Source organism: Gymnoscopelus braueri (assembly GCF_963280865.1).
Source record: "Gymnoscopelus braueri genome assembly, chromosome: 5".
In the NCBI taxonomy this organism is placed as follows: Eukaryota; Metazoa; Chordata; class Actinopteri; order Myctophiformes; family Myctophidae; genus Gymnoscopelus; species Gymnoscopelus braueri.
This window is the reverse complement of record NC_137606.1, coordinates 7466247-7479114: the sequence shown is the minus strand read 5'-3', so window position 1 is coordinate 7479114 and position 12868 is coordinate 7466247. Positions and strand designations below refer to the sequence as shown.

General features: G+C 40.5%; 1 protein-coding gene across 1 annotated transcript in view; it reads right to left on the bottom strand.

The window, feature by feature from the left end:
• The window catches only part of arhgap42b (Rho GTPase activating protein 42b), a 156526-nt gene that overhangs the window by 37213 nt on the left and 106445 nt on the right, over positions 1-12868 (bottom strand). Inside the window, exons 7-11 of the mRNA XM_080428319.1 lie at positions 11027-11131; positions 7343-7472; positions 6534-6634; positions 5258-5367; positions 2241-2297 (exon numbers count right to left, since the gene is read on the bottom strand). Of these exons, the coding sequence (XP_080284445.1) occupies positions 2241-2297; positions 5258-5367; positions 6534-6634; positions 7343-7472; positions 11027-11131 (503 nt within the window). The remainder of the gene's footprint in view (positions 1-2240; positions 2298-5257; positions 5368-6533; positions 6635-7342; positions 7473-11026; positions 11132-12868) is intronic.

The window sequence follows — 12868 nt, the reverse complement described above, 5'->3', positions numbered from 1 at the left end:
GTTTAACTTATAACTGAAAAAGGCTGTATCTCGCTTCCTAAGCACTTTTTTTGTATGAACATATTTTTTTTATTTCATTGGCACTTTATTTTACTTGAGTATTTCCAATTTCCAGTACTTTTATTTCTACTCCACTACATCTCAGAGGCACTTTGTGGATTTAGATTATTATTACAAAACATACATTACCCACTTCAGCCCTCTATACATTTTGGCCATTTGAAAATAGCCGATCTACAAGCTCACAATGCGTCGCAGTGCGTCGCGAGGCAAAACTCATGGTGATATTGATTTGAGGTCATAACACCCTCTTGATTTGAAGTCATATCGCCCAACGATTTATATAATACTATATATTCAGCCGCGGCCTGATGTCAAAGTGCTTGCTGTTAAAATGCAGGCATAACGCAGTGTAGTTAGTACTGTGGCTGTGAGGCGCGTGGAACATTACGCGTGTTGCTTTTTAAAGAGCGGGGGGGGGGGTAGTAGGGGTGTCGGTGGATGGTTGTCTGGCCCTGTTCCAGGGTCTTACGGTAGGAGGACAGGAGGAGGAGGGCCCGGCCGGCCGCCGTTTAAAAAAATAAATAATGAGGATGAATGGATGAGCTAAGAAGCTGACTGTGGAGGCTTGGCCCCTACATTGTCCTTGCGGTTTAGAACAAGCACCTTGGGGCATCAGCGGGAAGATAAATGAGTTTCACACTGCAAGGTACAAAAAAAAAAAAAGAATTGAGTCAATGTCCGTGCTCAGCAGCAGAGTTCAATTGGGGGTGTTGTGGTGGTGGGGGTGGGGGTGTGGGGGGTATGGGGGGGGGGGGGGTATAGGGGTGAGAGGCCCTGCCACCCACGGAGGTTCGGAGGTCGAGAGAAAAAGAACGCACTGCGAAACCGCTACTGTACCTCCTATGCATTCCGAGAGGCGTGCAGCAGGGCAGGCAGGCAGGCCTGCAGGCTGCCGTAACGTGCAGGTGCCGCGGCCTCATAAATTATACAGCGTGATCAATTTCAGCCCATTTCCTCTTTCCCGGGCGTTGGTGGTGGAGTCTTGATTTGCAAGGCTTTCAATTTGTACATCAATCTTTGGCGGACGGACACGGCAATCAATTATGAATGTCCCCCCCGACCATATGCCTCCCGGCCGGCTCGCCCCAAAATCAGTCAAATGCCTCAGTCAGTGGCAAATTGATCTTATTATTCAATTGTTTCTCCCCCCGAAAAAAATCAATGATTTCATTTGAGAGACTGTGGAAGTGGGTATGTTATTAGATGAGTCCTGTATAGACATGTTCACCTGCATTGACTGAGGCTGATGTGTCATTTTAGGAAAACAAAGAAAATAAAAAGACCACCTAAGCCCGATTACAAATATTGCAAAAATATTTTCGGTATTTTTGAAAATAATACGAATTAAAATGTGTGAAAATGCTCGCCTATGATGACATAGGGTCATCATAGGTCATCGGAATAGGGTCACCAGATTGAATGTATGGCTGTAGACAAGACAACTGGTGTCTTTGTAGATGGACGGACGTGGATTAAAGGAGTAGTTCACTCAAAAACATAAACATTTTCTATCAATTACACACCCCATGAAGCACTGAATTCATGGAGATCTTTTTTAGTTTTTGTCTCATTCCTAAGCCAATCATTTTATGACTATCGGTCTCTCCGGCAGGAGACTCAAAGGACACTCTTTGAGGCTCTTACCGGATACATTAGCATCTTTCAGCAAGTCATCAAATTATTGGCTTAGGAATGCGACAAAAACTAAAGAAATCTCCATGAATTCAACGTTTCATGGGGGGTGTATTTGATAGAGAATATAACATTTTCTGGGTGAACTACCTCTTTAAGATTCACTGATCTAAAATCAGAAAAAAAACTGTTCAGGTGGAGAAAATTTGCATAAAAGAACAGCATTTTAGATCAAACCCCAGTCAGTATATGTTGTCGAGTGGAGTCCCTCAGGGTTCTATACAATGACCTTTTTCTGTTTTCGCTTTACATTAAATATCTTCGCTGAAAATAGCAGATCGACAAGCTCACAATGCGTCGCTCACAATGCGTCGCGAATGCTCACAATTACCTCCCCTGGGACCCCCCAAAATGACAACCCTGGACTGAGGGTTGTCTGATTTTGTGTGGTGTTAAAAAGGACAGCTGCTAGTGGATGGAGAATGATTAGGAATAAAGCACACATGCAGTGGAGGAACATGCAGGCGCTTGGACAGTTCACATACCGGACTTTACAGAAAAACTGAAGTGGTCTGAAAAGTGTTCCACGACAGATGTCGTTTCTAAGCAGAGGGAGAGACCAAAATTAGGGATGCACAGATATGTTGGCCGGATAGCGGTAATATCGGCCTTTAAAAAAAACATGCTATAACGGTATCAAACCGATATCAAAATAATATATCGGTTTTACCCAAAATGTGATATTTATGTTTGAATGTGAAGCTGGAAAAAAATAAGCCTTTTGAGATGATGACGGCTGTGGATACAATCAGCGTTTTATGGAGAAGCTTTCAAAAGGGTTGGACATATGTTAAAGATAAATACTACATTTACATTGTTTGAACTGATATGTGCATCAGTAGGCCAATGCTGCATTCACTCTGGCAGACACAAAAAGATACAAAGCTACAGAGCTGAAGTTGAAACCAGCCAGTGGTGGAAGTACATACATTTACTTAAGTACTGTACAGTACTTACGTAAAATTTTGAGGTCTTTGTACTTTACTTGAGCATTTCCAATTTCCAATACTTTTACTTTCCTACTCCACTACATCCCAGAGGCAAATATTATACTTTTACTCCACTACAATTATTTGAAAACTTTAGTTACTAGTTACTTTTCAGATATAAATTATGACATTATGAAACATACATTAACCACTTCAGCCCTATTTTATACATATGCTATTTGAAAATAGCAGATTTACAAGCTCACAACGCGTCGCATTGCGACGCGTTGTGAGCTTGTAGATCTGCTATTTTCAAAAAAAATTTTACTTTTACTTTTGGTACTTTAAGTACATTTTGATACCAATACTTTTGTACTTTTACTCAAGTAAATTTTGAATTCCGGACTTGTAACGTAGTACTTCTACATTGCAGTATTGATACTTTTATTTAAGTAAAACACTTTTAAAAGTAAAACTTTTAGTAAAACTTTTTCCACCACTGAAACCAGCTCAACTTTTTGGTAGCTTTGTACTGTAGCTGTTTGTAGCAGCTACAAACGTCGCCATGTGTCTTTGTAATATTTGTCGCTGGCTTCCATTGGAAATGAATGGTAGCCTGCGTCTTTGCAGCTAGACTCTGCCAGTGTGAACGCAGCATTAACACCATCAGCGAATACGAATGCACTGTTTGTTAGAATTCTGCGTATCTGCACCCAGAGAATCAGAATCAGAATACAGAATCTGTGCTGTATGTAAACCCTACAGGAAACTTAATGCAATATCGGTATCGGGTATCGGTCAATTTGACCAATGCAAATAATCGGATATCGGCCAAAACTTCAATATCGTGCATCCCTAAAAAAAATGGTTTTCACAAAGAAAAAAGAAAAAAGAAACAACCTGCCTGCATGGAGAAATGGCATACACAACAACAACAACAACAACAACAACAAGCTAGGGGGGGAGAGAGGGAGTGGGTCAACGTGTGCAGAAAACACAAAGAGCTGAAAACACAAAAGGAACGTATATGCAGGTGAACGATGAAAGCTTATTGTTGCTATTCAACAGGTTTACTTTTGGGGGCCGTTCATCGCAAAAAAAAAAAAAAACGTCTCTCATGCGGTCTATTCTCAAACTAGAGATAATTACCACATGAACACGTGACTTCAAAAGGAGAACAAAAGAAAGGCAGGGGAATGTCTAATAAACACCGTGTTCTAGGACTTCAAAGAGCCAAATAAGCTTATCGTCTCTGTCGGGTGGAAACCTCCTATGTCCAAAAACTGTTACTTTTCAGGATTCAAATTCAAAATGAGCAAAAGTAGCAGATCCGCAAGCTCAAAACGCGGCGCGAAGCGACGCGTTTTGAGCTTGTAGATCTGCTACTTTTGCTGTGACGCTGTAGTATTATCAAGTCATTTACGAAAAGTTAAAACATAGTTATAATAATAATAATAGGTTTCTGCCCGACAGTAATTTCTTTGATTGTGTGTACTATGTCACAGTTGCTTTAAAAGGAATAGTTCACCCTCCAAAAAATGAGGATTCAGTCATACTACTATTATCTAGCTGTGGAGAAACCTGCATCACAGATTTGCTGACAAGCTCCTTTTGTGTTGGCAAAGAAATGCAGATCAAATCAAACTGGCACATAATGGCACTTTTCCTTTTCCTTTGATAGGTATTAATATCGTACGCTGATGTTTTTTCTTTATCAAGGAAGGCGACGCTATAAATGTTATTTCAGGATGTGCGAACTTTCAGAAAACAGAACAATGAAGATGAGAGATGAATTATTATTTTGTACTCCTGATATTTTGAGAGATGGGCCTAATTACAAACTATTATTTAACATGTTTTTATGAAGAGCCCACACACATCTATAGTGGCTGTCTTTATGCTAGAACCTTGTTAACTTAACCACGATTATTGTCGTGGAAAGACCGAAACTCTTTGTCATCCTAAAGTGCTCTATGCTAGCATTTCCCCCCTCTGCCAGATATCTCTGCTAGCATGTCCCTATATTAACAAGCTTCACAAGTAGATTTCAAAAACTGTAAAAAAAATATATAGAGAGACATTTTATTTTATTTTATTTTATATACAATTTAGTCCTTTCCCTAAGTGGGCGATTCCGGTAGAGCAGCTCACATCTATACACAATGCCTTAAAAATCCACCACGTTTAATGATAATATCATTCTGCTCTGTTGTTCCATCATCCTGAACCTCAATAAAAAAGGAGGCGGTATGATGACACAATGGAGAATAACACAACAGAACAGAGCAGAACCGAGCATAATGCAGACAATCTAATCTTTACAACGGATGGTTTGATATACACAGGCAGTCTGTGGGAGGAATGACTCAGCAAAGAGACAGCAATAGATATTAACTTCCATCAAACTCTGTGTCAAAAATGCTCTTCCAACTGAATTCATATTGTGTTTTCATTCACTTCAAAGTTCATTCCGGTTGAATTTACGTTGCCATTTCATGTTTTACGTTTTCAGTCCATATAAGTGACAACAACAAGGAGACAACGGCAGGGTGCACATTTGAGTAGACACAGACCTCTCCACGACTTCGATATCAAAGCAGAAGCGCTTGTCAATGGAGTCTGTTTTCCTCCGAATGCACGACTTCAGCTTGAACATCTCAGCAGGGCTCATGACCAGACCGTTCTAAAAATACACACACAGACACAAAGCAACACACACGAGGAGTTGAAGACGTTATTTCAGGATCCTACTCGAAAACTCAACATTTGGCAGTGTTTACACCAGCAGTTCTCAAGTGTTTTAGTTTCGAGGACCCCCATAACTCTGAGATTGTACAAATGGAACCAAATGGACCCTTAAAGGAGATTTTTTTTTTAAAGTTTTCTTACCTTTTCTATGACGTTATGATATCTTAGGATGAATGGTACAGTAGAAAATTGTCATAACTCCACCCCTGAGCCGCCACAGCTTAAAAGGTGCGCGGATAGGCCTTAGGTTAGATCACATATTTTAATAGCTTTAAAAAAAAAAAATAATGGTGAGATCTGACGTTCATAGTGACAGAACACTATGCAAAAAAAAAAAAAAAAAAAAAAAAAACAGAAGTCTCGCTAGACGAGATTGAAATCTTGAGATTTCAAGCGAGACTTCAGTTTTTTTTTTTTTTTTTTTTTTTTTTGGGACAGTGTTCTGTCACTATGATTGTCAGATCTCACCAAAAAAATAAGAAAAAAAAAGCTATTAAAATATGTGATCTAACCTAAGGCCTATCCGCGCACCTTTTAAGCTGTGGCGGCTCAGGGGTGGAGTTATGAATTTTTTCTACTGTACCATTCATCCTAAGATATCATAACGTCATAGAAAAGGTAAGAAAACCTTAGTCCAAAATTCTCCTTTAAGGGTCCATTTGGTTCCATTTGTACACTCGCAGAGTTACCCCTGTTACTGAGTTACAGACATGTAAGTCACATGCCTATAAGGGTCCATTTTGAACCCCTTCAAGGAACCCTGAGGGTTAACACCGTTCAAACTACAAGCCCACCTCTCCTTAAGAAGTCATTACATTAGAACACAGTGTTCAATGTTTTGATGCTAGGCCCTCTTCCCTCAGTTGTAGATGTATCCTGTTACTGTCTGCTGAAGGGCCAAATCTCATTATTAATGTAAACAGCATGCAGATCTTTTTATTTGATCTTATTTTATCAGTTTGGAAAGCAAATCCAGTGCATGAGGGAAGATTAGCCATGGAAGAGGCAAGTGATGTTAATTTAAAGGTAGGCAAATTTTTGGTTTGTAAAAACAAACAACGCGTGGCTTCACCACACGCTGTGAGCTTGTAGGTACGGCACCTGTTTGGCGGTGGACTTGTTCTCAGTGTTGCTCATGGTGAAGGTCTTGGTGACCTTCTCGTAAGTGCAGTAGTGACGCGTCCACGTGCATCCCAGAGGACCTGCAGAACACACCAGAGGTGGATTTATTGTTTTTCCTTCACCCATTTAACTTCTTCATGTATACTATCTTCATATAATTGGTCCTCACTAATGCTCATGATAATATGGTACCATTTGTGTCTACTCGGTCTGTGTCTCATAGGAGGGCTCTGGACACTTCAGAAACCCGCCTACCAGTGACATCATCGTTGTCGGCAGGTTTAAAACAAATAAAATAAACAAGATAACTTGGCTTCCATTATAGCATGTTAAATTTCCAGGAATAGGTAGGCGGGTTTGTGAACTGTCCACAGCCCTCCTATGAGAGACAGAGTGAGTAACAAAAATGGTACCATATCATAATGAGCATTAGTGATGACCAATTATATGAAGATAGGTTGAAAATGGGGGAAGTCGTCCTAAAATATCACAACAGAAGTACAACTTAAGCCTGTATTATACTTCGTCATACAATAAAAAAATAGCAAAGATTAGTGAAAATGCGACGCGGTGTGAGCTTGCAGACCTGTTATTTTTACTATATAGATATATTTTTCTAAATCATTCATTAAAAGGTAGGGTAGGTGATACAAAAATGTCACCCAGCCCCAGAGTGTGTGTGTGTGTGTGTGTGTGTGTGTGTGTGTGTGTGTGTGTGTGTGTGTGTAGTTATCAGTGAGAAGTGGCTGGTGGGACAGGGGTCTAGACTGGCAGGAAGGAAGACTCACGTTTCTCCTGGACATACAGGAAGCCCTCCATGGACCACCGGCCTGGAGGTTGATAGTCCTGGTCCGCAGACCTGATCCTCTGCATCAGCTTCTCCACCTCCTGTTTGGTGCTCACAAAGTTGTTCCTCGTCTGCGTGACAAAACACAAGAACACCCTGGAGTCAGCCCCACTGACAATGATGACGAGTCCTGGAACTTTTGTTCGACGCAAACAAAAACCGGCGTATAGTCTCGCGGTAGCCAGATGGTTAGATAGATATCGTCTCTGTCGGGTGGAAACCTCATACGTCCAAAACTGTCAAGATTCAAATAAAAAAATAGCTAAAGTAGCCGATCTACAAGCTCAAAACGCGTCGCTTCGCGTCGCGTTTCGAGCTTGTAGATCTGCTACTTTTGATGCTTTTGTGTGACGCTGTACTATGATCAAGTAGGGCGTTCATTGACGAATAAAACACAAAAAACTAAATATGGAGATAAGAGGTTTCTGCCCGACAGCGACGATGTCTAACGTCTGGGGCACAATGATTATTATTGTGCTGGTAGAGCGGCCGTGTGGGCATCGGAAGGTTCGTGGTTCAATCACCGGCTCCGCTCTGGGTTAGTGTCGAAGCATCCTTGAGCAAGACACTTAACCCATTCAATCCGGGAACACATCTGTGTCATTTTAGATTTTAGCTATAACCATTATTTTTATACTTTGGCTATTTTTGTAAAATTGTGAAAATGTGTGCAAATCTTTGAATATTATGTATATTTTCTAAAGCGAACATTTGTAACTCAAATCTTTGCTTCTGGGGGGATTCTACAAAATGTCTTCTAAATCCTAACAGTTTTCTGGAAAAACTTATGTTGCTATAATATCAGGGGTGCTCAAACTTTTTTCATGGTCAAGGACCACCCAAAATGATAATGGATTTATTTGCCGCCCCCCCCCCCCCCCCCCATCTCAAAATATTTTGTTCCAGGGATCCCCAGAAGCAAAGATTTGAGTTACAAATGTATATATATATATATATATATATTATATTCAAAGATTTGCACACATTTTTATGATTTCTTCGGTTCCGCGCTATGAGCTTGTATATCTGCAATTTTTGAATAGCCAAAGAAATCTAAAGTGACACAGATGCGTTCTCTCATTGAATGGGATAAGTTTTATTGCCAAATTGACAAACAGGGACTTTTATTCTTTATTCGGATCCCCATTAGCTGGTATACTCTTACTCAACTACCGTGCCGTCAAAAACAAAAAGAAACGTAACTTGTAAAGTTACTGTGCATCTGGTGATCATTGTCAAATATAATTTACAAATAAATAAATAAATAAAAAGCATCGTTTATTCTTCTGTACGCCAAATAAAAGCTTCATTTGTGTAAGCGCTGTACATATGCTTGAATTAAACAGCAGCTGGTGACTTGACAGAAAGAGAAAAAAAAAACATTCAAAGCGCTAACAATTGTTATGTGTGAGACAATAAACATTCTACATTAAAAACATAAAAAGTAGTACTGTATATATAGAAATAGCTCTGTTGTGAAATTCACCAGATGCTTCATGCCGGTGCTCATCTGTGAATTCAGGTGCGTTCAGATATATACTGTAGCACTGAGCGCAATGGCCAATACAAAATAATGCGTTGGTGCGCTCCCGGTGAGCATTTCCGAATGCACCCTTTCATGTCAGAGTGCTGAAACGGTATATACTTGGTCCGATGTCTCAGTATTGATCAGGAAGGGGGAGAAAAATCAAACAAAAAAAAAAGAATGTGGGATGGATTGCGAGTGGCAAGGTTGCAGTGATGGGAGGCAAGGCAGTTTTACTTTGGGCTACAAACTGGGCTTTTGACAGAGCAACCATTAAGCCATTCAATCCGGGGACGCATCTGTGTCAATTTAGACTTCTTTGGCTATTAAAAAATAGCAGATATACAAGCTCACAGCACGGCACCGAGTGAGGCGCTATGAGCTTGTAGATCTGCTACTTTTTGAAACACTGTGAACATTTGTGCAAATCTTTGGATATATACATACATTTTTTACTCAAATCTTTGTTCCTGGAACAAATATTTTTATATGGGGGGGGGGGGCGGACAAATACATATCATTTTGGGGGTCCTTGACATGAAAAAAGTTTGAAAACCACTTATATAATAGCAACATAAGTTAAACAAAAAAAGTTAGGATTTAGACATTTGTAGAATCCCCTGAAGCAAAGATTTGAGTTAAAAATATTTGCTTTAAAAAACATATAGGCCTATATTCAAAGATTTGCTCAAATGTTCAAGATTTTTCAACAAAAATAAAAAAAGAAGATCTACAAGCTCGTAATAGCCCAAAGTATAAAATAATGGTTATCGCTAAAAATCTAAAATGCCACAGTATGCGTTCCCGGATTGAATGGGTTAAATAGCCCGGGGTAGAACGGCCTGCAACACAACAGTCTGGAGGAATATTGATCTCATGTGCTGCTGCACACCATCTCATCTGCTCTCTCTCCCCGCCATCCCATTGTTAAATACAGTTGCTTGTTGTACTGGGATGATATTCCAGGAGGGGAGGGGGGGGGGTCTGATTACGTGGGATGGTTGCTTTATCACAGTGGTTCACACACATTTTCTTATGTCCTTGGAGACCGCCCATTCTTACAATTGACAACCGCCCCCCCCCCCCCCCCCCCCCCCCACACACACAAACACATCGTACAAAAATCATACACAAAAATTAAATAGCCGATCTACTAGCACAGAACGTGTTGCACTACAACCGAAGTTGTGTGAGCTACAAATTTGAATTCCGGACTTTAGCTTTGTAATGGAGTATGTCTACATTGCAGTATTGTACAAATTTGAATACTTTTTCCACCACTGCATGTGAGGACAGGGACGATAATAGGCTCTATGCACAGCAGCCATATTGTAAAGAAATTGGGCCTCTTCCTTCCTTCCTTCACAGGTGTTACCAATGATACTAATGAAGGCTCTGTTCCATTCTGCTCAAACAGAGTCAAGGTGCTGATATTGTTCATGTTGGCTCACTGGAAACACTCTGCTACACCAGAGTCTCAAAAGTGGGGTTCGGGACCCTCATGGTTCCTTGAGGGGGTTCCAATTCCAAATGAACCCTTACAGGTGTGTAACTCTGAGAGTGTACAACTGGAACCAAATGGACCCTTAGGGGTCCATTTGGTTCCATTTGTACACTCTCAAGAGTATGAGCAGGGTTCCCACACATTAACCACACACCAACGAATTACGGTGCAACATGTTGTTGCATGTAGATCTGTTATTTTCATACATTAGGCAGCACTGCACTGCATTTTAACATGTTACATGTTTCATGTAATGTTATGGGACATGTTTTTAATGAACAAAATCAATAGCCAAAAACAATGTATATCCAATCCTTTTCCAAAAACATTTGATTCATTCCAAACCTTTTCCAGGCCTGGAAAACAGTTATTCTAACTTCAAAATATTTCCAGGAATTTCATGACTGTGGGAACCCTGTATGAGGGTCCTTGAATTTAAAACGTTTGAGAACCACTGTGCTAAACTACATGGAACAGAGCCTTGATTAGTGTCATTGGTAACACCATGTGAAGGACGTAAGGAAGAGGCGCCAATTTCCGTCCAACACGGCTGCTGTGCATAGAGCCAATAACAGCTACTGTATGATGTGACTTACGTTCTGCAGGTTGAACTGCAGCTGCTGCTTGTAGGGTTCAAACTCCTGGGCCAGCTCATAGCCCTCGTGGTAGAAGGTGAACAGGCCCTGCAGGAAGGCCAGCAGCTGTGAATGGAAGGGACACACACACACACACACACACACACACACACACATTTACCATCTGAGACGAAACACACAAGCATCCTTTACGCCACTGGTTCTCAAAGCGAGAGGGGTCCTTGGGGGGGGATACCAGGGGGTCCCCAGCAGCAAAATTAGTTAATAAAGCGTCACAATAATTTAAACCCCTTTATACATATTTTATACTTTGGCTATTCAAAAATAGCAGATCTACAAGCTCACAGCGCCGGTCATCAAATCATTGTCTCAGGAATGCGACAAAAACTAAAAAAAAATCGCACTACTCCTGAAAAAGTGTGTAATTTACTTATACACTTACATGCAAGTGACATACAAGTCTAACAACACATGGTGTATAGCAGTGGTTCTCAAACTTTTTCATGTCAAGGACACCCACAATTATATGTATTTGGCACGGACCCCCATCTCAAACTATTTTGTTCCAGGGACCCCCAGAAGCAAAGATTTGAGTTATAAATGTTGTCTTTAAAAATGTATATATATATTCCAAGATTTGTGCAAATTTTCACGATTTTTCAAAAATAGTAGATCTACAAGCTCATAGCGCTGAGCTTGTAGATCTACTGTTTTTGAATAGCCAAAGTATACAATAATACAATAATGGTTAAAGTGGTTAAAATGACTGTGACTTATTCAAAAGTCTCACAAGAGTGAGAGTAGTGAAAACAGCAGATCTACAAGCTCACAATGATCGGCTATTTTTGCTATTTCATTATCATTATGTTTAAATGATAAGAAAGGAACGTTTTGTGGACAGCGACGAAGTACAGCACTGAGATTATCGACTATGTCGGGAGGAAACCTCATTATGTCCAAAACTGCTTCTACTTTTTCAGGATTCAAATGAAAAAATAAATAGCAAAAGCAGCAGATCTACAAGCTCGAAACGCGCTGCGTTGCGGATCTGCTACTTTTGATGCTTTTGTGTGACGCTGTAGTGTGATCAAGTAGGGCATTAATTTACGAAAAAATACATAATGAGATTAGAGCTTTCTGCCCGACAGCAACGATATAACTGTCAAACAGCGGGTTGATTCCACGTCTAAGGACGACCAGAGTGTCTGTCACTCAGTCAAATCAACACGCACATCAGAGGGGGGGGGGGGGGGGGGGGGGGGGGGGGGTCTACTCATGTTCTCAGACACTTAATACCTGAGAGGTTAATGCTTCCTGTTAACCCATTTAGACCGGGAACGCATCTATGTCATTTTAGATTTGAGCTATAACCATTATTTTATACTTTGTCTATTCAAAAATAGCAGATCTACAAGCTCATAGCGAGGCACTCGGTGCCGCGCTCTGAGCTTGTATTTCTGCTATTTTTTTTGGGGGGGGGGGAATCGTGTAAATGTGTGCAAATCTTTGAACGTATATTTTTTGTTAAATATTTTGTTCCAGAGACCCCCCCCCCCCCCCCCCCAGAAGAAATAAGAAAATTAAAAATATATGTATTAAAATAAATCTAAAATGACAAAGATGCGTTCCGGATTGAACGGGTTAATACCCAGAGAGATTAATGCTTCCTGTTTTTAAACTCATTTACCTAAACGTGTTGCATTGACTGCAGCCCTCTCCATGACTGCTATGTGTGTGTGTGTGTGTGTGTGTGTGTGTGGGTGTGTGTGTGTGTGTGTGTGTGTGTTTGTATCACTATACTCGTGAGGACCAAATGTCCACACGAGTATAGAAGAATGTGAG